Below are 23,233 nucleotides of genomic sequence, written 5' to 3' on the forward strand. Positions count from 1 at the left end.
TCCGGGATTCTAAGAGATCTAGATGAAGTATGAGAGCAATCAAGGGATGGGGCAAATTCTGTACAAAGGCATAGAGTTTGCATGTTTGTTGTGACATTGATCCAGATACCTTGGTTTCTTCCATCTGTGTACTTAATTTCAATATTTTAAATTGAGAGAATTTGTGACTGCTCTTAGCTTTATAAAACAGTATGAATTTTCCATTTCATATGTTTTTATATCACCTAATATATCTGTCATTGTCTTCTATTCAGATATTCATATTTTTTCAAGATTATTTTCAATTTTTGTTAAATATTTTCCAATTATAAAATTTTTGACAATTTTTTTAAAGTTTGACTTGCACATTTTCTCTGTCTTTGCTGGCCCTCCTATCTCTTTGAGAAGACAAGAAATTTGATTTCAATAATACATATGAGGTCATGCAAAACATATTTCCATTTTAGTCATGTTACAATAGAGAGCATAAAAAAATAAAATGATATGGTTTTTGTAAAAAGATGCTTCGGCCTACATTCAGAATTTACCAATTTTCTTTCTGGAGATAGTATTTTTCATCATGGGTTTTTTGGAATTATCTTGGATTGTTGTCTTGATCAGAGTGGCTAAGTTCTTCACAGATCATGAACTTCATTATATTATTGTGTGTGTGTGTGTGTGTGTGTGTGTGTGTGTGTGTATGTGTGTGTGTGTGTACAATGTTCTTTATTTGCTCACTTCTTGCATTAGTTCATGGAAGTCTTTCTAGATTTTTCTGAAAACACCTCCTCTCATCATTTTATATGCATAAATAGTATTCCATTACAACTTATAACATAATTTGTTCAGTCATTCCTCAATTGATGGCCATTTCCTCAATTTCTAATTCTTTGTGATACTCCAAAAATTGCTATCTTTTTACAAATATGTTTTCTTCCTTTTTCTTTCATCTGTATTTCATACAGGCCTAGTTTAGTATGCCCTTTGGGCATAATTCCATATTCTTCTCCAGGATGGTTGAAGTTCCAATTCCCCCACCAGTTCATTAGTGTCCTAGTGGCAAAAAACCTGGGAGCAAATCTACAATTACTAACTTTGTGATTGTGAATAAGTAATTTAATTTCTCTGATTCAATTGTCTTCTCTATAAATTGTAAAAACTACTTCTTAATGATGTTGAAAGGATTAAAGGAGAAGTAGCATATGTAAATTATTTTGAAAGCCTTTTAGAAGTATATGAATGCCAGCTATTATTAAAAGGATCTGTGATCTTATTAATGTAGGTGTTTCCTTTAAAAATGCAGATTAAAAAACTGTTCAGAGGCAGCTAGGTGGTGCAGTAGGTAAAGCACTGGCCCTGGAGTCAGGAGTACCTGGGTTCAAATCCGGTCTCAGACATTTAATAATTACCTAGCTGTGTGGCCTTGGGCAAGCCACTTAACCCAATTTGCCTTGAAAAAACCTAAAAAAAAAAAACCCCACACAAAATCTGTCTGTTCATGTGATTCTTGTGTATGGCCTCCCATATATTCACCACAAGGGTCCATTAAATATAAGTTAAAGAATTGAGAACTATGCTAGATACACTATTTTCCTACAAAATTCACTTGGTTATTGCCAGTTCTGATTTCTACTTAATTAAAAAAACTTTCTCTCTTAGAACAAAGGAGGAAGAGAATAATCAGTCAGGAAAGGGGGAATTATATATATTGTTGTGAGATGCAAGGGATTGAGGTAAAAAATAGTTAACCTATGTAGGCGAGAGGAGCAAGGAATAAGTTAAGCTGCATGACATCTTGTGAAATTTCCTTTCAGATGGAATCTTGAAAGTGTTACCAAAGATTATGACATCTTGTGTGAGAAATTGAGGGTGATGAGGATACAGCTGGTGTTTTCTTCAAGGCTACCCATTTAAGGCAGGGGATTCAAAAGAGAAAAACTGATAGATAATGTTTGAGAATGTGATTTGGATTTCTTGGTCAGAGCTTAAAAATAGGAATCATAGGCTCTCAACTAGAGCTAGGATACACCTAATAAAGACCAGCAAGCATATATTTGCCTGGTGTTATACAAGTTAAATCCAAAACCAAATAAAACGTTTGAAGGCAGGAAAAATCTATGAGAATCTGCTACAGTAAATGTTCAAAAGAGTAGCTGCAATGAATAAGAACAATGGTTTTTGACATATTCACAAGTTTAATAGATGCAAAAGTCAAGATACCAGAGGCAAATTTCATGACCTGAAATACATATATATATATATATATATATATGTATATATATATATGTATATATATATATATATATATATATATATATGCATATATGTATGTATATGTTCAAAGTTTAGGCAGCAAACAGGAGGAATTAGCTTTCTAAAGAACATTATCAATACTGACCACTCTAGGCACTGTGGAGCCTTGGTGGAATGCGTCCCTGACCAGAATATGACTTTGTAAGGGTATCCATTATTTAAAAAAATAATTAGGTAAAGAGTTGAGCGGTTAGCATTCATTTGGGTCATGATCAATGGAAGGAGAAGTAGGAATGGTTTGCCACTGAAGTCTATTACCTTTATAGAAAGAAAAAAAAAATAGATGAGGAATTCAGAAAACAGATAGAAAGGTTAGCACAGACTTCAACTATCCAGACAGCTATTGGAATCCTCTCCAGTAAAAGCAGAGAAGATTGGCATTGTTTAATGATAATTTCACCTGTCAATAAGTGGAGGAAAAAAGTGAGATTATTTTCTTCTGAGTCTTATTCTCTATGACAGCAAACTGGTCCTTGAGTGTAGAGATAGAAATATTTATCACATAAAGGAGAGAAATACTAGATAAATTTTCCATGAGTTCCTAACTTTGGTTAAGTAGATTCTAAAGAAGTCTAAGAGAAGGAGATATAGGATCTCAAAGACCAATATTTTATAAGGAGGAAACAATCCAGGAGAAATGGAAAATTGTCAAGAATGAAATTCTGAAGAGACTAAAGGAAACAATCTAATAAGGAAAATAAATGGAAATTGCCCAAAGATACCAATGTAGATGTTCAGATAGACAATTTAGACAACTTAGATGAAAAAAAATAGCTGTGAATAGTAGTAATAGTAGTAGTAGTAGTAGTAGTAGTAGTAGTAGTAGTAGTAGTAGTAGTAGATGAAGCAAGGGAAGGAAATAGAGGATGAATAGAAAATATGACTGTGGTTTGTAAAAATAACATCAGGAGGGTCAAAGCTCAGAATAAATAGAGGTTGCCAAGGAAAGTTAAGGATAAAAAAAAGTTTTACTTTGATTGTATTTTTTTAAATTAAAAAATATATTTATTTTTCAAACTACATGCCAAGATAGTTTTTAACAATCATTTTTTAAGGTTTTGAGTTTCACATTTTTCTCACTCTCTCCTTTCCCTCCCTCCTTCCTCTGACAGAAAGAAAACAAATATATGTATTCTTATAAATTTGATTCAGTTCTCTGGTATATTTTAGAAATGAGTCCTTTATCAGAAACAGTAGCTGTAAAAACTATTTCCCAACGACTGCCTTCCTCTTTATCTTGGTTTCAATTATGCAAAAATCTTAAAAAGATATTTTTATTGCTTTGTTTGTGTTGATGATTTAATTATAGATGGAGAAAAATGTATGATTCAAGGAGCAAAAGAATCCTTCTTAGAATAAATGGAACAAAGACAGTTGACAACAGAAGGAAAGCAGAGCTATTTACTCTTATTTCAGTTCTCTTTGCTAGGAATAAAACTGAAACTAATGGGTAATTGTTTTGTCATTTTTTTTACTCATGATACCATCAGTAGTTTTTTTAGGGGGGGGGCAAAGATCTTAGGGTACTTTGCCATTTCCTTCTCCATTTCATTTTATAGATGAGGAAACTGAGGCAAATAGAGATAAGTGACTTGTGCTGGGTTACTTTGTTATCAATTATCTGGCAGATTTGAATTGAAGAAGATAAGTCTTCTTGACCCTAGACTGTGTACTCTATCTACTATTCTATCTAGCTGCTCAGAGACTAAGGGAAGAGTAGTGGGAAAAAGACTAGAATGGGATCCATACATTATTCAAATAAAGAAATAATAAAAGAATATTTAGCTTCTTTTGTAAAATTTAAATTACTTAGTTCAGGTGTGGACTACAGATTCAGGTAAAGGCTGATGTAACTTCTGATCCACAGCTAGTCATATATGAACAAAGATTTTTTTTTCACCTATATATATGAAAAGGTATGAAATTATAATCTAAAAAGTAGGTACAAATCAGTTTAATTTCAATTTCTACTACATTTTAGAAAAGAAAAGACAATTATAGAGATGATTAGAAATCATTTAGAAAAAGAAATTTTGATCATTATAAGTAAGCATGGCTTCATCAAGAACATTTTATGTCTGATTAAATTTTATTCTTTTTTTTGACTAGGTTACTCAATTTTTAGAATAGGAGAATACTATAAATACAGTTTTACCTAGATTACATAAGGAAAGCATTTAATAAGTCCTAATTTGTGCCAAGCACTGTACTAAGTACTTAACAAATATTATTTCATTCTTCTCAAAAACTTTGGGAGATAGGTGTTGCTATTATTCCTCTTTTTCACTCAAGGAAACTAAGACAAATGTAGATTAAGTGGTTTGTCCAGAATCACACTGCAAGTGTTTGAAGTCTTATTTAAACTTAGATCTTTCTGACTCTAGGCCTATTATTATATCTCCTGCATCATCAAATTACTTAGTAAATCATTGCTATTTTTATGGAAAAGATGGAGAAATATAGGCCAGTTATAGTTATATATGGTTTAACGACTATCCTCAAGGAGGAATCACTTAATGGTTCCATGTTATCTTGGAGAAAAGTCTCCATTATCATTAATAGTCTTTACGATTTAACATTTTTTGTTATTGACAGAGAAAAGCTTAAATGGCATTCTGGCCAAATTTGCATTTGATTCAAAGCTGGGAAGAATGGCTGACACAGATGCTTAAGTACAATGCCAAAAGAAGGCTCTATAGATGTTTGACACTGTCTAATTAAAATAATTTTATTTGGGGCAATTATAGTCATACAGTTGGTTTCAGGAAAGTCACTTCAGTAGAAGTACAAAGATATGAAACCATAGTTAGATAGCAGTTTAAAAATCTGGAGGTTATAGATAATGGACTACAAGTTCATGTGAATCAGCAATATGATATGACAAACAAAAAAGGTAATGTTATATTAGGTTGCATTAAGAGGAATAAGGAGATGACTATCCTCATGTACTCTGTTCTGGTCAGAATCCATCTAGAGTATTGTATTCCAGTTTTCATGCCAACTTTTCGGAATGATATTAAAAAGATGGAGAGGAGTTATAGTTCATCAACTAGGGTGACAAAAGACCTCATGAATCTGTGATATTTGAGGATTAGTTGAAGAATTTGAGTAAGTATAAAAAAAAGAGATGATACAGAAGTAACTTGATAGCTATTTTAAAGTATTGGAATGATTACATTTATTTTGTTCAACCTCAGCAGGCAGACCAAAGGAGCAATGGTTGAAAGCCACAAAATGACAGATTTAAAATTGATGTCAAGAAAAAACAAACAAAAACTTCATAACATGAGCTGTATAAAAAGAAATGAGCTGCCTCTAGACAGTTTGTCACTTCTCCTCATTAAGATTGTCAAGCAGGCTATGGATGACCACTTGCTGAATATCTTCTCTTGGTTATATTTGGAGACAAGAGCCACTAAGTTCCCTTCCAATTCTAAAATTCTGTGATTATTTTCCTAATAACATCCTTTCATCCCTGTTTTCTCTTTTGTTCTTTGAATCTCTCCTAGCAAAGAGACTTCCAGAGAGTAGGCACTTAATAAATGCTTATCAATTGATTGATCCTCTCCTTTTTAATACCTTGTTCTACAAGGAATATGATACGGAGATGGCACTTGAGTGTCTCATTGTCAGGACTCCAGAATTCCTTTCTTTGAGTCCTTCTCTTCCCTTCCAGACCCTCTCTTCCCTCCTATCTTCTTTATATTTTTTCCTTCTTTCCACTCATTTTATTTTTATCCCTCTTCATTCATGTAATCTTTTTAGGAAGAGGGAAGCAAATTTTTATCAAGTGCTTATTATCTGCCAAGTACTCTAGGGGCCTTTATCTCATTTGGAACCCACAACAACTGGCATCTGTCAGAGAGAAGTGTTCCTATCTCACTTTTTATATTTATAGAAACTAAGACAGACATAGGCTAAATGACTTGCTCAGGATCACACAGTTAGTAAAGATCCAAGACCAGTCTTCACTGGTCTAGACCCAGTACTCTATGTGCCTCCTACATGATTTTTGCCTTGGGTTTCCTGAAGCATAACATAGGGGAACACTGAGTTCTTTCTGTGGAGAAATTTATAGCATAAGAAGTTGTAGACTTCTTTCTGTTGTCACCTTTCAAATTCCTTAGCTATTTTATCACTCAGAGTGTACAGTGGAAAGAGCCTTGCCACTGTATTTAGAAGAATTGGGTTCAAATCCTGTTTCTAATGGTAACCATATCCATTTTCTTGAAAAAAGTCACAAACTTCTAAGACTCAATTATTTCAACTTAAAGATGAGGGGGTTTTTATATTAAATCTCTAAAGTCCCTTCCAGTTCTAAATCTATGATAACTCCATAGCATGATTATTATGTATAACTTGATTAATAAAAATCTGGTTAATATATTTTCTGATTAAAACAAACAGATATTTGCTTCATCAACACAATCAGATGCCTGTGGATCCATTTTTGTTTTTGATAATACTAAGGTGACAAAAGTTGACTACCCTGTACTTCAGATATGGTTGAGTGTTTTCTATTTCTAATTTCATGGATAATCTACTAATGAACTACATTCTTAAGTTAGGAAGGAGTAAAGACTTGCTTTTAAATGACTAGGCAAAGCTCCTAGGTGGCATTATCGTAAGCCTTTTCATCTTTCCCTGAAAATCATGAGTCAGCTAATGACTAACCTGGACTGTATGTTCTAGGTGGAGGGATAGGTGTGTGGGGAGGCATTTTCAGAGATGGCAGTAAATGTCTGTGCCTTTTTAATTTTATTTTTAACTATCACATCATCTACTTCTTATTGCTATTGAGAGTATCAGTGCATATGAGTTTGTATATGATTTTCTCCATTAGCAGAATTAAAATGATGATGTTGCTATTTTGTTGTTTTTGTTCAGTCATTTGAGTAGCGTCTGACTTTTTATGACCTCATTTGGGGTTTTCTTGGATACTGAAGTGGTTTGCTATTTCCATCTTGACTCCAGGTCTTATGCTCTGTTCAGTGTGCCACCTAATTGCCTATGTCCAATGGTAAAAGTGAAAGTACTTATCTGAGTTGCTACCAATTGTTAGCTCTCAAATTTCATAAAATATAATTAAAGCAAACTTTTTTGGAACTCCTGGATATCTTTTGGGTTCAAATTATCCCCTATTTGTTTGATTATTTTGTTTCTAAGAGCTCCTGATTTAGACAATTCATAGCAAAGAGTTGGATCATAGAATTGATAGAATGTGTGATTTGGGAGTTAGGAAGTACTAAGTTAAAAGCTAGCTTCTGATGCTTTCTAAAAGTTTGTGCCTTCACAAGTCACTTATTACTGTTTTCTTCAGTTTTCTCTCATCTTTAAAATGGAGATATAGTAGATTCTACCTGCCAGAGTTATTGTGAGCATCAAAAGAGGTAATAATCATAAAATGAGGGGCAGCTAGCTGGTGCAGTGGATGGAGCACTGGCCCTGGAGTCAGGAGTACCTGAGTTCAAATCTGGCCTCAGACACTTAATAATTACCTAGCTGTGTGGCCTTGGGCAAGCCACTTATCCCCATTGCCTTGCAAAAAAAAAACTTAAAAAAAATAATTATAAAATGCTTTGCAAATCTTAAAAAATTATACAAATGCTTGTTACTATTGAAGTTTAACATCATTTTATCATAATTATTTATTCATTTAGATTATTTGTAACTAGACACTCCAAATTCATTTTGTTCACTTTCTCATCAGTCTCCAGACTTTATATCATAGGGAAATCAAGGTCACTTTTTTGAATTCCTTAAATATCTACTTTGCATAATTTAGTTCAATTCCCCATTTAATACTGATATTAGTGTTGTGAGATTCTTCATATAGAATTATACATTGAAGATCTCTAACAAATTAATTCTTCTGAGATCTCAGTAGAATGATAAAATGGTAAAACAACTTAATTTTAGATATTATATATTTTATCAGAATATTCCCTTGAGAATAATCCAGTTTACCATCTACTCCATATCAAATTTGTTTCTTCTACATAGTTACATATTTGGAAATCAGACAGTTGAGATGAACATCTATTTAGTGTCTACTAAAGCAAAGCAGGAGGGTTGCAAAGAAAGGCAAAAAAGCAATCAAATGAAATAAAAAACAGTCCTTGCTTTCAAAAGTTCATAGGAGACAGCATCAAAACTATTTGGACAAATAAAATATAGAATAAACTGGGTATAATCTCAGAGGAAGGAGATTAGGATTACTGGAATACTAAAAAGACTTTTTGCAGATGTGACTTTAAAAGAAATTTGAAGGAAGTCAGGGAAGTTAGAGGGTGAAGATGAGGAGGGAGAGGATTCCAGGTAAGGAAGACTATTAGTGAAAATGCCCATAGTTGGGAGATGGAGGATAATGTTCAAAAATATCACTGGTCACATAATATGGGGAGAAGTAAAATGGAATAAATGTAGGAAAATGCAAAATTAAGATAAAATTTGATTATCAACAGAGAATTTTTTATATTTCACTCTGGAGGGGATAGGGAATTGATTGAATAGAATGATGATTTGATGTATGAATTGGAGTAGGGAGTGACTTAAGACAATGAGATTACTGCAATAAACCAGGCATGAGGTGATGAAGCTTACACCAGGTGTCAATGTCAAAAGAGAAAAAGAGAGTTATATAAACATATATTCACAGACACACATACAAATATTCATATTTGTATATGTATACTCATATACACATATGTAACTATAAATGTAAACATATGTAGAAAGAGTAAAGCAGTCATCACTTCACCTCCATTTATCTCAGCTTCCTCATTTGCGGCACCTATCTTTTAGGGTTGATGTAAGGATCGAGTGAGATAATAATTTTAAAGTACTTTGCATAGTACTTGGCACACAGTAAGGGCTATATAAATGTAATATTATTGATTATTATATGATAGATGTTATGAAGGTAGATATGAGGATTACAATTATGTAAGAAGGCAGTGGGACCTGTCCTCATGGTAACATTTGTAAGCCTATTGACTACTACCTTTTCTTCTAAATTGATCAATAAGAAATTCCATATTAGACAATCATCATCATGCACACACACATGTGTATGTATATATATATATGTATATACATATATGATAAATGATTTCATAATGATACAAGGGAATAATGAATCTAGATAACACACATTAGTGGTTCTGAATATAGCTTTTTAAGTAACTTAGCATGTAAAGTTTCTCTGTATGTAGAATTTTTCAATGCATTTTTCTATTACATGCATAGAAATCTTAACAACCAATTGTTTTATTTCTGCTTAGGTTGGTATCTCATGCATGCTACCCACTTTTTAAGGACCAAATCTTCAATAATAATGGCTGTGACATGGCAAGTCGATCTGATGGACGGGGGAAAAGGCATGCTACAAAACCATGTCCAAACAACATAGAGAAATCTAATCGAATATATCAGTGCTCTCCTCCATATAGAGTCTCTTCCAATGTAAGTAAAAAGTAAAAGTACCACAACAATTTTATTTTTCCAATAAAACTCAGTGTATCCTGGTATCATGAACATTTAGAACAAAATAAATGGTAAGTTTCTAGTTAAAATTAAATCATATGATAATAGTAGTACAAGTCCAAAATCTCCCATTCATATATGATCTTCTGATCAAATTCTCCTGTTACTCAGCCTAAAATTGCATTTCTAGGTGAGACATTTTTACCTCCTGTCAACAATGATTCTGTAAAAAATGATCCCTTATCTGAAATATATAGTAACCTCATCTGAATGAAACTTTTTCTTTCCTTCAAGTTACAGTTCAACTCTTATCTTTTATATGATCCCGATTTCTCCATTAGCTCTCTCCTTGAAAGTACTTTACAATTATAAATGTAAATATGTGTGTGTCTATGTATGTATGCTAAATCTATTATATATCTATATATCTAAAGTAACGTAAGCCCCTTGAGGCAAGGATTGGTATTCCTAAAATCTTGCACATCATAGGTGCTTAGGAAATTTATTTGTTGAACTTGTTACATTATCATTTGGTATCCTCTCTTAATTTTTCTGAAATATTATATATTGTGTTGACCACTTTATCAGTAGTACTCTCTTTGTGTTAGTGATATTGCACCATATTGGTTGGCCTAGCTCTTGGTGATTTATGGTGCATTTTACTCTTTTTCATTTCTAGAGGTCATTTCTTCTTATCCTAGGCTCTGTTTTTGGTTATCTCATTCACTTATATTCAACATATCTTTTTTTTCCCCAAGGCAATGGGGTTAAGTGGTTTGCCCAAAGTCACACAACTAGGTAATTATTAAGTGTCTGAGGCCAGATTTGAACTCAGGTACTTCTGACTCCAGGGCCTGTGCTCTATCCACTGTGCCATGTAGCCACCCTATATATTCAACATAGCTAATAATATTGTCTACACATCTAATCTTGACTCTTTTCACATGAACTTTCATGCAAGTTGCACCTAATCCTTAAGGTTTCCATAATAACTATCTTCTTTTTTTCAATACCATATTACACCATACTTAAATAAAATCTTTAAAATAGTGGAAATGAAATAATGGAAAGAATACTGAATTCAGATTTGACATCTATTAGATGAACTTGGAGAAATCACTTAATCAAAACCTCAATTTTCTCCTCTGTAAAGTTGAAAATGAATAAAATATGTGAAAGAACTTATAAATTATGAAGTTTTAACTATGCTATATAAATGTAAATTACAAAATAGGATATGAGAGGCAGTTTTGGATACTGTAGAGAGTACCTAGTCTACAAGAAGTAAGGAGAAACTGGGTTCAAATCCTTCTAATTAGAAGTATTAGCCATGAAATTCAGTTAAAACATTTAAATTCTCTAAACTTCAGTTTTCTCATCTAGAAAAAAAGGCCATACTGATACCAGCAGTGATTGTCTTTTGGTGCTATGGTGAAACTCAAATAAGAAAAATTCCTTGATAAATTTAAAGTGCTATATAGATTTCAATTACTATTATTGTAAAACTAGAGGGGCAGTTTACTAAATTTTGCTTGACTTTATCATTATAAAGAAAGGAGGAAAAAAGGGAAATTAGAGGATGTCCACTTGGGCAAAACAAATTGCAACTTAATTTGTATTGTTTTCTCCTTTCTTAACCAAAATTATTTATTATGCTATCTTTCCTTTAAAAGACAACTTATCATGAAACTCAATATTAATGTGGTTTTGTTCCTTCAGGGTCAGATTTACTTGTTCATCATTGAATAAAGGATGAAACCTTAAAGTCTTAACTGTAAGACTGATGTTTGTAGACAGTGTAAAAATTATGATTCTTAGTACTCTGAGCATATAATGCTACTCTGAGCACATAATGCTACTATCACTGAAGTACTGTGGCCCATTTAGTATTTTTTATCTATTTACTAGATCTTTTTAATCAGAAAATTCTTCTCATGAATTTTATAAGCAGCTTCTGAGCAAGAAACATTTATTCTCTTATCCATGCTGTACCTCTGAATATCTAGTCTTTAAAAATTTTAAAGGATTAATCTTTGCATGCATTAAGGTTGCCATTGATGAATATTTGAGATAGCAGAGCACAGTTTCACAAACATACAATTGAGTGAGCCATAAAGGTGCTGACTGAAAGAGCCCACTATAATATTGTTAATTTAAAAAATAAAAGAGAACATTTGGCCCTTTAGAATTGATTGAAACTTTCAAGACTTTCATCAAATAAGATATTTCCCACACATTTGTTATGATTATAAAACATTCCCCTCCAGAGATATAACCTTGAGTGATGCTGTGTGACAATGAATCATGGAACACAATGAAATCACACAAAAAAGGAGTATTACAAGTGACTTCAAGATCAAGGAAAAGATATATGGCAAGCATACATAGTCTACAAACAATGAATTAGACTTCAGAAGGAATGAAAGAGTGTAAAGGGTAAAATTATATGTATAAATATATATATATATATATATATAATATAAAGGGTAAAATATATACATATAATTGAATTGGTCATGCAATGAGAAAGAAGAACAGTTGAATTGTTCTACTGTTTCACTGGTCTACTGTTTCATCTATGAGAAAATTACATTGTAGAGTTCTTGACAATGATTTGTACTTAAAGAACAGTAATTTTAATTCACATTTGCAAATTCCTTTTCAGGTTTGCAAAGTATTTTAACTATGAAGAATCTTGTGTTCTAGGTATAATTATTATTCTCATTTTACAGATGACTAGCAAGAATGAGGATGGTAATATGAATTGGTTAAAAAATATCAAAGGCAGGATTGAAATTCAAATTTTCTTGATTTGAAGTCCAGTCTTCTAGTCTCTAGGTCACCTAGGTCCTTATTAGAATACTCTCACCCGTGAGATAATGAAATCATTGAAAATGTGTGTAAAGATGAATGTTAAAATAGATGGGTGTGCATGATTTTGTCTACATGGACATTTTATTTCTCCCTCCTAGAAAAGAATAAAAAGGTGTTTGAAAGGTATTTACTAAGGGTCTTTTTCCAAACAAGCGAATTTGATGTCATAGGTATCACTGAGGCATGAGGGAATGAAACTCATAAATAGACCATTTCTGGAAAGATATCTTATTCAAATGGAAACAGTTAAAAAGTGAAAAGGTGGTAGTTGCAGTAATAAGTTCATATTAAGGAGATATGCTTTTGTGCGGAAATTCAGAAACCAAAAGAACAAATCAAAGTGTTCAGAATTTGAATGAAAACTGGGAAAGGCAGAAAAGGAACCAATGGATCACCTAGAAAGAAAGAAGAAATAGATGTTGAATTTAGGAAGAAGACAAAAAGCCTAGATCATGGCTTACACCAAGTGGAGGGGGATGGGAAGGGAGGGAAATAGCAAAATGTGTAACTTATAAATATGCAAGTGGATGAATGTTAAAAAACTTCCATAATATGTAATTGGAAAAATAAAACAAAATATCAATTAGACAGAAAATAAAAAAGCCTGACTTAGAGCAGAATTAGGAATCAAAATGATTTGAATTCCAGCTTAGTTTCATTTTTGTTGTCTTTCCCCATGAGATTGCAAACATCTTGGTGGCAAGGGATAGTTATCTTTTTTTCTTGTTTGTATCCCCAATGAATAATTTAGTACCTGGCACATAGTGGCATGGATACACACATACATTATATACATATATATGTACATATATATATGTATATATATATATATATATGTATATTGAGGTTAAGAATGAAGTAATAGGATTATTATATCCTTTTTATTTTAGGGGATTATGGGTTGATGATGAATTACAGAAAAAATTAAAAGGAGTAAATTATTATTTTTTCATATTTTCTTTGCCTGGGGCATAAATTTTAACCTAGAAAAGATGAAAAATTAAGTGATTAATTGGGAATTAAAAGAATGTTATGATGAGATAAGAAATACCAACCAATCCATCATGAGTTAAGATAATTGGGCCTAATTGAACTATATCTTAAGAAATTATAGAATGGACAAATGTTCTCAATGAACCAACTACTGTTAGTAGTATTTAAAAGAGAATGGATTGGGGCAGCTAGCCCTGGAGTCAGGAGTATCTGAGTTCAAATCCGGCCTCAGACACTTAATAAGTGCCTATTTGTGTGATCTTGGGCAAGTCACTTAACCCCACTGCCTTAAATAAATAAAATTTAAAAAAAATAAAGAGAATGGATAGCAACTTCGATGCTGCAAGATTTATAAACAATAGGTTTATTTAATTATTTTTCCATCTGCATGTAAAGATAGCATTCAATAATTATTATTTTTTGTATGGTTTTGAGGTCCACATTTTCTCTCTCCCTCCCTTTGATCAAACCTCCCCTAGACAGAGAGAGAAATCCAATATTAGTTATACATGTAAAGCTGTTAAATATATTTCCATATTAATCAATCATGAAAGAAGAATCAGAATAAAACGGGAAAAATCATGAATGGAACAAAAGATAAAGCATAAAATGAAATTTAAAAATTGAAAATAGTATGTTTTAGGGCGGCTAGGTGGCACCGGTCCTGGAGTCAGCAGTACCTGGGTTCAAATCCGGTCTCAGACACTTAATAATTACCTAGCTGTGTGGCCTTGGGCAAGCCACTTAACCCCATTTGCCTTACAAAAAAAAAAAGAAAATAGTATGTTTTAGTGAGCATTCAGATTCCATAGTTCATTCTCTGATTGTAGATGGTATTTTCCAGCACAAGTCCTTTAGAATTATCTTTGATTATTGTACTGCTGAGAAGAATGCATCCATTGTATTTGATCACTATGCAATATTGTTCTTTCTTAATATAATTATTTTATTTGTTTTCCAATTATAAACAATACTTGTTCCTATCAATCATTTTTTGAAAAGATTTGAATTTTCCAATTATTCCCCCTTCCTTCTTTTCCCTTCCTCCTCCCCCCAACAGAACAGGTCTTTTTATCTTTACATTTGTTTCCATGATATGTACAATATTGTTCTTAATGTTACAATGTTCTGGCTCTTCTCACTTCACTCAACATTAGTTTGAAGAAGTCTTTCTAGATTTTTCTTAATTTCTTATAGAAGAATAGTTTTCTATCTTTTTATATACCAAAATTTGTTAAGCATTTCCCGATAGATGGGCATTCCTTCAATTTCCAATTCTTTGCCACTGAAAAAAGAAATGCTATAAATAGTTTTGTTTTTGTGAATTTTTCACCCTTTCTTATGGTCTTTTTGAGATACAGACTTAGTAGCAATATTGCTAGATTAAAGGTATACATAGTTTTATTGCCCTTTGGGTGAAGTTCCAAATTACTCTCCAGAAAGTTTGTATCAGTTCACAACTCCAATAGCAATGCATTAGTGTTCCAGTTTTCCCATATCCCCTCCAATATTGATCATTTTCTCATTCTGGCATATGAGTCAATCTGATAGGTGTGAGGTGGTACCTCACAGTTGTTTTAATTTTCATTTCTCTAAAAAAATAATGATTTAAGAGGCTTTTTTCATATGACTATAGAAAACTATAAATTCTTCATCTGAGCAATGCCTTTTCATATCCTTTGATCAATTGAATAATGACTTGTATTGTTATAAGTTTGACTCAGTCCTCTATATATATTTTAGAAATGAATCATCATAAACTTTAGCTGTAAATGTTTCCCAGTTTACTGTATTCATTGTAATCTTGGTTGTATTGGTTTATTAATTTTAATTTAATTTATTCATTATGCAATTTATAAAGTTCTTTATATTTTTTCTGGTCACAAACTTCTTCCCCTTTTCATAGATCTTAAAGATAAACTATTCCTAATTCTTTAACTGGTTTATGATATCACTTTCAATTTCTAAACCCTGAAGCCATTTCAGCCTTATCTTGGTATAGAGGGCAGCTAGGTAGCAAGGCAGAAAGAGCACTGGCCTTGGAGTAAGGAGTTCAGGGGGTCAAATCCAGCCTCAGATACTTGGCACTTACTAGCTGTGTGACTTTGGGTAAGTCACTTAATCCTGATTTCCTCACATCTAGAGCTATCTCCAGTCATCTTGATTCATATCTGATCACTAGACCCATATGGCTCTGAAGGAGAAAGTGAAGCTAGTGACTTATCACAGCATCCCTTCACTCAAATCTAATTAATTTGCTTGTCATGACATCTCCACCTTGATGGTGTGATCTTCAAAAATGAAGGATAAGCATTATCTTGGCATAGGGTGTGAGATGCTGATCTATGCATAGTTTCTATCATACTACATTTCAGCTTTCCCAACAGTTTTTGTTAAAGAGTTCTTTATCTCAGAAACTGGAGTCTTTGAGTTATCAAATAAACAGTAGATTATTGTAGTTATTTGCTACTATTTCTTTTGTGTTTTATCTATTCGACAGATCCACTAATCCATTTATTAGCCAGTTACAAATTGTTTTGATGACTGCTGCTTTAAAGTATAATTTTATATCTGGTTCAGTTAGACCACCTTTCTTTAAAGTTTTTTCATTAATTCCTTTGCTATCCTTTATCTTTCATTATTCCATATGAATTTTCTTACTATTTCAAAAATTTTTTGCTCAATAAAATAATGTTGGGGGGTTGATTGCTATGGGATTGAATAAGTAATTTAATTTAGTCATAATTGTCATTTTTATTATATTAGCTCAACCTAACCATGAACAATTGATATTTATCATATTATTTAGATCTGAGTTTAATTTTTTTGCTAAGTATTGTGTAATTGTTTTCCTAGTTTCTGGTTTGTATTGTCAGGTAGACGTTCTGTATTTTACGTTGCCTGCAGTTACCTTAACAGGAATTTCTCTATCTCTCACTGTCGTTCTTTGTTAGTATTATAGAAAAATCCTGAAGATATATGTGGGTTTATTTTATATCCTGCAACTTTGCTAAAGTTGCTAATTGTTTCAAGTAGTATTTTAGTTGATTTTCTAGGATTTTATAAGTATACCATCATATCATATGCAAAGAGTGAGAGTTTTGATTTCTCATTGTCTATTCTAATTATTTCAATTTCTTTTTCTACTCTTATAGCTAAAACTAACACTTCTAATACAATATTGAATAATAGTGGTGATAATGGACATCCTTATTTCACCCTTGATCTTATTGAGAATTCTTCTAGCTTAGCCTAATTACATTTAATGCATGCTGATAGTTTTAGAGAGGTACTGCTTAACATTTTAAGGAAAACTCCATTTTTCCCCTGTACTCTCTACAGTTTTTAGTAGGAATGGGTGCTGTATTTTGTCAAAAGCTTTTTCAGTATTTAAATAATCACATGATTTCTGTTAGTTTTGTTATTGATATGGTCAATTATGCTTATAGTTTTCCTGGTATAAATCCTACCTGATCATAATTATTATCCTGGTGAAAACTTCTAGTAACTGTTTTGCTAAATTTAAAAAAAGCATTTTTTCCCATTATTATTCATTAGGGAAAATTGAGTTATAATTTTCTTTCTCTGTTTTGACTCATTCTGATTTAACTATCAGCTACATATTTATAGCATAGAAAGAATTTGATATAACTCCACCTTTTTTTTTTTGCAAATAGTTTATGTAGAATTGAAATTAATTGTACTTTAATATTTGGTGCAATTCGCTTGTGAATCCACCTGACCCTGGAGATTTTTTCTGAAGGAGTTCCTTGATGATTTGTTCAATTTCTTTTTCTGAAATGGAGTTTTTAAGTCTGATTTCCTCTTCTGTTTATCTGTGTAGTTTAATACTTTTATGAATATTCATCCATTTAACTTAGGTTGTCAGATTTATTGGCATACAGTTGGACAAAATAACTCTGAATTATTACTTTAATTCCTCATCATTGGTGGTGAATTCACCCTTTTCAGTGTTGATACTTGTAATTCATTTTCCTTTTATCTTTTAAATTTAAAAAAAATCAAATTAATCAAAGGCTTATCTATTTAATTATGTTTTTCATAAAACTAAAGCTGCTTCATTTATTAGTTCAATAATTTCTTTACTTTTGATTTTACTAACCTTTTCATTGATTTTCACAATTTCTGATTTGTTATTTAATTATTTTTACCTCTTAACTTATTAATAAAATAATTTTTTCTTCGATCCTTTTTAGATGCATGTCAGTTTATCAATCTCCTCTTTTTATTCATGGAAAATTGAGAGTAATAAAATTTCCTTTAATAACTGCTTTGAGTACATTCCACAAGTTTTGGTATATTGTCTTATTATAGTCATTGTTTTGGATGTAATTATTAATTATTTCTATGATTTGTTGTTTGATCTGTTCATTCCTTAAAATCAGGTTATTTCATTTTCAATTAATTTTTAGACTATCATTCTGTGGTCCTTTACTTCAAGTGACACGTTTTGCATTATGACCTGAAAATGATACATTTAATATTTCTGCCTTTCTGCATTTAAATGTGAAATTTTCATGCCCTAATGCATGGTAGGTTTTTGCATAGGTGTCATGTACTGTTGGAAAAAGAAAGATATGTTCCTTTCTATCCCCATTCAATTTTCTCCAGAGTTCTATCATATCTAACTTTTCTACAATTATTTTCACCTTCTTAACTAACTTCTTGTTTATTTTGTGTTTAGATTTATCTAATTCTAGAGAAGGGGTTTGAGTTTCCCAATCAGTATAGTTTTGTTATCTATGTCTTCTTGTAACTCATTTGAGTTCTCTTGTAAGGTTTTGGATACTAATAACACTTGCATATGTATTTAATATTCGATATTTATGATACCTTTAAGGAGATCTATGATTCCTTTAAATAAGATCTGTTTTTGTTTTTGCTTTGTCTGAGAGAAGTATTGCTGCCCCTGTTTTTTTCACTTGAGGTGAAACATGATTTTATTCGGCTTCAGTCTTTTACCCTTACTCTGTTTATTTTTCTGCTTCATGTGTTTCTTTTGAACAACATATTTCAGGATTCTTGTTTTTAACCTGCTCTGCTGCTTGCTTTCTTTTTGTGGGAATGTTCATCTCATTCAGATGCAAAGTAATAATTTCTATCTCTTTATTAACCTCCATCCTATATCTACTCCAATTCTACTATTCTTTCTCTTTTCACCTTATCCTGGCTCACCAGTATTTTGCTTCTGCACATTGCTTTCCTCAAGCTGCCCCCTTCATTCTCCCCTTTCTTTTCTATTTCCCTTTTCCCATTTTAAATTTTCCTTCTCCTCATTTCCTTCTTCCTATCAGTCCTTCCTTCCCTACCCCCCTTTCCCTTCTTTGAGCCAAATCAAATGAAAATAAAATTCAAATAATCCTCACACTCTCCCTTCTTTCTCTGTACTTTAATAGGTGCTTTGTACCTCTTAATGTGATATAATTTATCCCATTCTGCTTCCCCCTTCCTCCCATTCAAGTACAATCCATTTTTTAAATCTCATAATTATTTAAAAATCATGCCATAAAAATCAACATATGCCATAATGGTGAGTGCAAAAATAAGCACAAAAAAGTGGAAAATGCAAGGAAAGATGACCCCAGTTTTTAGACCCCAAATTTTTTGAAAAAGGGTGCATCTTATGTATGGGGGAAATATAATAATAAGAAGAAATAAAGCAGTTTAAAATAAAAAAATGAAGAAGCTTAAATAGCTCATCATTTGTTAAAAAAAAGCTGACTTAGAAAAAAATAGATCAAGGAGAGAAAATTCAAAAATTATTCAACTGTTTAAAAATCCAGAATCAAAGAAAGAACATAGGCAACATTTTTCAAAAATTACAAAGGAAAACTGGTTTGATATCTAGAACCATAGCAGAAAATAGAAATCAAAAGAATTCACTGATCACAACCTGAAAGAGATACCAAAATAAAAACTCTGAGGAATATTATAGTCAAATTCCAGCATTCCAAGTCAAAGAAAAAATGCTTCAGTGACAGGGAAACATGCAAATATTGTTGAACTATAATAAGGACCACTCAAGACTTAATAGTTACTATATTAAAGGAGCAAAGGAAATTGGAATGATATTCCAGAAGTCAAAGGAGCTCAGATTACAAGCAAGGATAACCTATGAAGAAAAACTAAGTATGATCCTTATAGAAGAAATGAACATTTAGAGGAATTTCAAATATTCATGACTAAAAGATTAGAGAGGAATAGAAAATTAGAAGTTCAAATACAAGACAAGAGAAGTAATAAAAAGGTAAAAATGAAAGATAAAACACAATAACTTCAAGAAGGTTAAACTATTTTTATTCCTAATTGAGAAAATGACTTATTCCTAAGAATTTTATTAATATTAGGACTGTAAGAAGGTTCCTACACATACAGAAGGCATGAGAATGAATCCCTTCTGCTGAAAGAATCTAAAAAACATTGATTAATTAAAAATAGGCATGCACTGGGACAAGAGTGAAGGGTAAGAAAAATGGGCAAAATTATTTTACATAAAATGTACAGGAAAGGAAGAGTTTGCAGGATAGAGTAAAACTTAGGGGTCAGTGGAGAATGCTTGAACCTCAGTCTCATTATAATTGATTCAAAGATTGGAAAATACACACACACACACACACACACAAACACACACACAATGTGTCTAGATGAGATTCAATCATGCTTCAACTGAAGTATATAAGGAAAGGTACCAATCATGATCTCAGACAAAAAACAAAAACAGATCTAAGGAAAGAAGCAAGAGAGAAGCAAGAAAATTTCATCTTGCTAAAAAACATCATTAAACAATGAGGTAATGTCAATAATAAATCATGTAACACATTATTATGTGCCTAATATATGCAATATATTATATATTGTTTCAGTTGATGAGCTAAATTTAAATCCATTTTTTTGTTCTTTTTTTCTCAGATATTCTGATTTTTGGTTTTATCAAAAACTGGACTACTAATCTCAGTTTATGATCATTACTTATAGGAGCAGCCAGGTGATGCAGTGGAAAGAGGACAAGAATTCTAATCTAGCCTCAGACACTCAACTCCTATTAGCAATATGACCATGGGCAAATCACTTAACCCTGATTACCTCATATCCTGGGCCATCTCCAATTGTCCTGATTCCTATCTGGTCACTGGACCCAGATGGCCCTGGAGGAGAAAGTGAGACTGGTGACAGCACAATGCCCCCCAACATTCAAACTGAATTCATGTGATTCTCATGGCATCACCTCCCGATGTCATGGTCTTCTTTGAAAATGAAGAGCAAGCATCATGATGTAATTATTCTTTTAAATAATTTAATGAAGTAATATTGATATTAGTATAGTAGTTAATTAATAAATGCAACATATGTTATAGCATCTAACTTCTTAAAGGAATTACAGGAAGAAATAATAAAACTACAGTAGTGAGAAGTCTTCATTTTCCTGCCTAGAACTACTAACCATAAAATAAATAAGAAAGAAATTAAGGAGGTGAATAGAATTTTAGAAAAGTTACATACAATAAAATTCTGTAGAAAACTGAATGGTAATAGAAAGGAATATATCTTTGTCTGAGTTATATGTGATATCTTTCCAAATTCTGCCCCAAAATCTATGCCCTTTATTAGGGCATAAAAACCTCACAAACAAAATCACAAAAGCAGAAATATCAAATTTACCATCTTCGGATGACAATACAAAAAAAATTGCATTTGATGAAAGATCATGAGGAACTGATTTGAAAATTAATGGGAAACTATAATCTTATTCTAAAGAATGAGTGAGTTAAAGAATAATTTATAGAAACAACTATTTCAATGAAGATATTTACAATGAGATGACATACTAAAATATATATAGCTAATGTAATAAATAATGTAATGATTGAAAGCTAATGTAACACATAGCAAAAATATTTTATTCTTGTATAAATAAATCAATAGAGAGAAAAAGTAGATCAATGAATTGAGCATGATACTAAAAGTGCTAGAGAAAGAGTATATTAATAATCATTAATTAAATATCAAAAGAGAATTTTGCAATCTAAAGAAAGATTTTAAAAAATTGAAAGGAGAGGCAGCCAGGTGGTGCAGTGGATAGAGCACTGGACCTGGAATCAGGAGTACCTGAGTTCAAATCCAGCCTCAGACACTTAATAATTACCTAGCTGTGTAGCCTTGGGCAAGCCACTTAACCCCATTGTCTTATTAAAAAACCTAAAAAATTGTAAGGAAATTAACTTTGAATTAATAAATAAGACTAGGAGCTGTTTTTAATTTCTAATTAATTAATTAATTAATTAGATTTGAAAAAGAAAGAAAACCAAATTATCAGTATCAAATATTAAATGAACCAATGCCCACCAATGAAGATGAAATGAAAGCAATTATTAGGAGTTATTTTGTATATTTTAATTTTGTCTATACATGATATGACAAAATTATATGATTGTATCAATAACTGCAAAAAATAGTTTTTGACAAAATATAATACTCATTCCAATAAAAAAACACTTTTAGAAAACATGGAAATAAATATGACCTTTCTTAAACTGATAAGTATTATCTGTCTAAACCCAAGAGCAAACATTATCTGTAATGGGAATAAATCAAAAACCTTCTCCATAATATGAGAATTGAAGCAAGGATGTCCATCATTACCACTATTATTTGATATTGTAGTAGAAATGCTAACTATAGTAATAAGACAAGAAAAAGAAATTAAAGGAGTACAAATAAGCAGTGAGGTAACAAAGCTATAATTCCTTGAAGTCAATATGATAGTATGCTTAGAGAACCTTAGGAATCAATCAATAACCTGTATGAATAAACTAACAATTTATTAAAGTTGCAGGATATAATATAAAACTAAATAAACCATCTGTATTTTATATATTTCCAACAAATTCCAGTATCAAGAACTAGAAAGAAGAGTTCCACTTAATTAACTGTAGATAATATAAAATACTTAGGAATCTACATGTCAAGAAAAATCCGGAACCATAGGAACACAATTACAAAACACTTTTCACAAAAAATCCGAGATCTAAACAATTGGGGAAAAAGTAATTGCTCATGGGTGGGCTGAGTAGATTAATAAAATGACAATGCTAATTAAGCTAATTTAATTTTTCAGTCCCATACCAAATTACCAAAAAATTATTTTATTTAACTAGGATGAAAATAAAATTCATCTAAAGAATAAAAGATCAGGCATATTTAAGAAATCAATTAAAAAATTGTGACAAAAGGCAATTCAGTCATGGTTGTGGGCAAGAGTGATGGATCTGCAGATAAGTCTAGGTACATGATACAGAGTAGTCAATGACAATTGAAATTTAGTGTTTGTGAAAGAAAAGATTTAAGAATTTTAGACAAGAATTCACCATTTGAAAATACTTGGGAAAATTAGAAAACAGTCTTATTTTTAGCAGAAACTATGCAAAACACAATATATTACAGCACATCTCAAAATAAGATGAAGATGGGTAAATAATTTAGACATAAAGGTAGGTATTATAAGTAAATTAGGGAAGTACAGGAAAATTTATCTGCCAAATCTATAAATTGTAGTCCATGTACAAAGAAG

General features: G+C 31.6%; 1 protein-coding gene across 7 annotated transcripts in view; it reads left to right on the forward strand.

Annotated features, from left to right (window-relative positions):
- The window catches only part of TINAG (tubulointerstitial nephritis antigen), a 235,575-nt gene that overhangs the window by 87,511 nt on the left and 124,831 nt on the right, over positions 1-23,233 (forward strand). For all 7 annotated transcript variants that reach the window (XM_074237235.1, XM_074237236.1, XM_074237234.1 and 4 more), the window contains exon 7: positions 9,576-9,756. In XM_074237235.1, the coding sequence (XP_074093336.1) occupies positions 9,576-9,756 (181 nt within the window). The remainder of the gene's footprint in view (positions 1-9,575; positions 9,757-23,233) is intronic.

Source organism: Macrotis lagotis, chromosome 5, assembly GCF_037893015.1.
Source record: "Macrotis lagotis isolate mMagLag1 chromosome 5, bilby.v1.9.chrom.fasta, whole genome shotgun sequence".
NCBI lineage: Eukaryota > Metazoa > Chordata > Mammalia > Peramelemorphia > Peramelidae > Macrotis > Macrotis lagotis.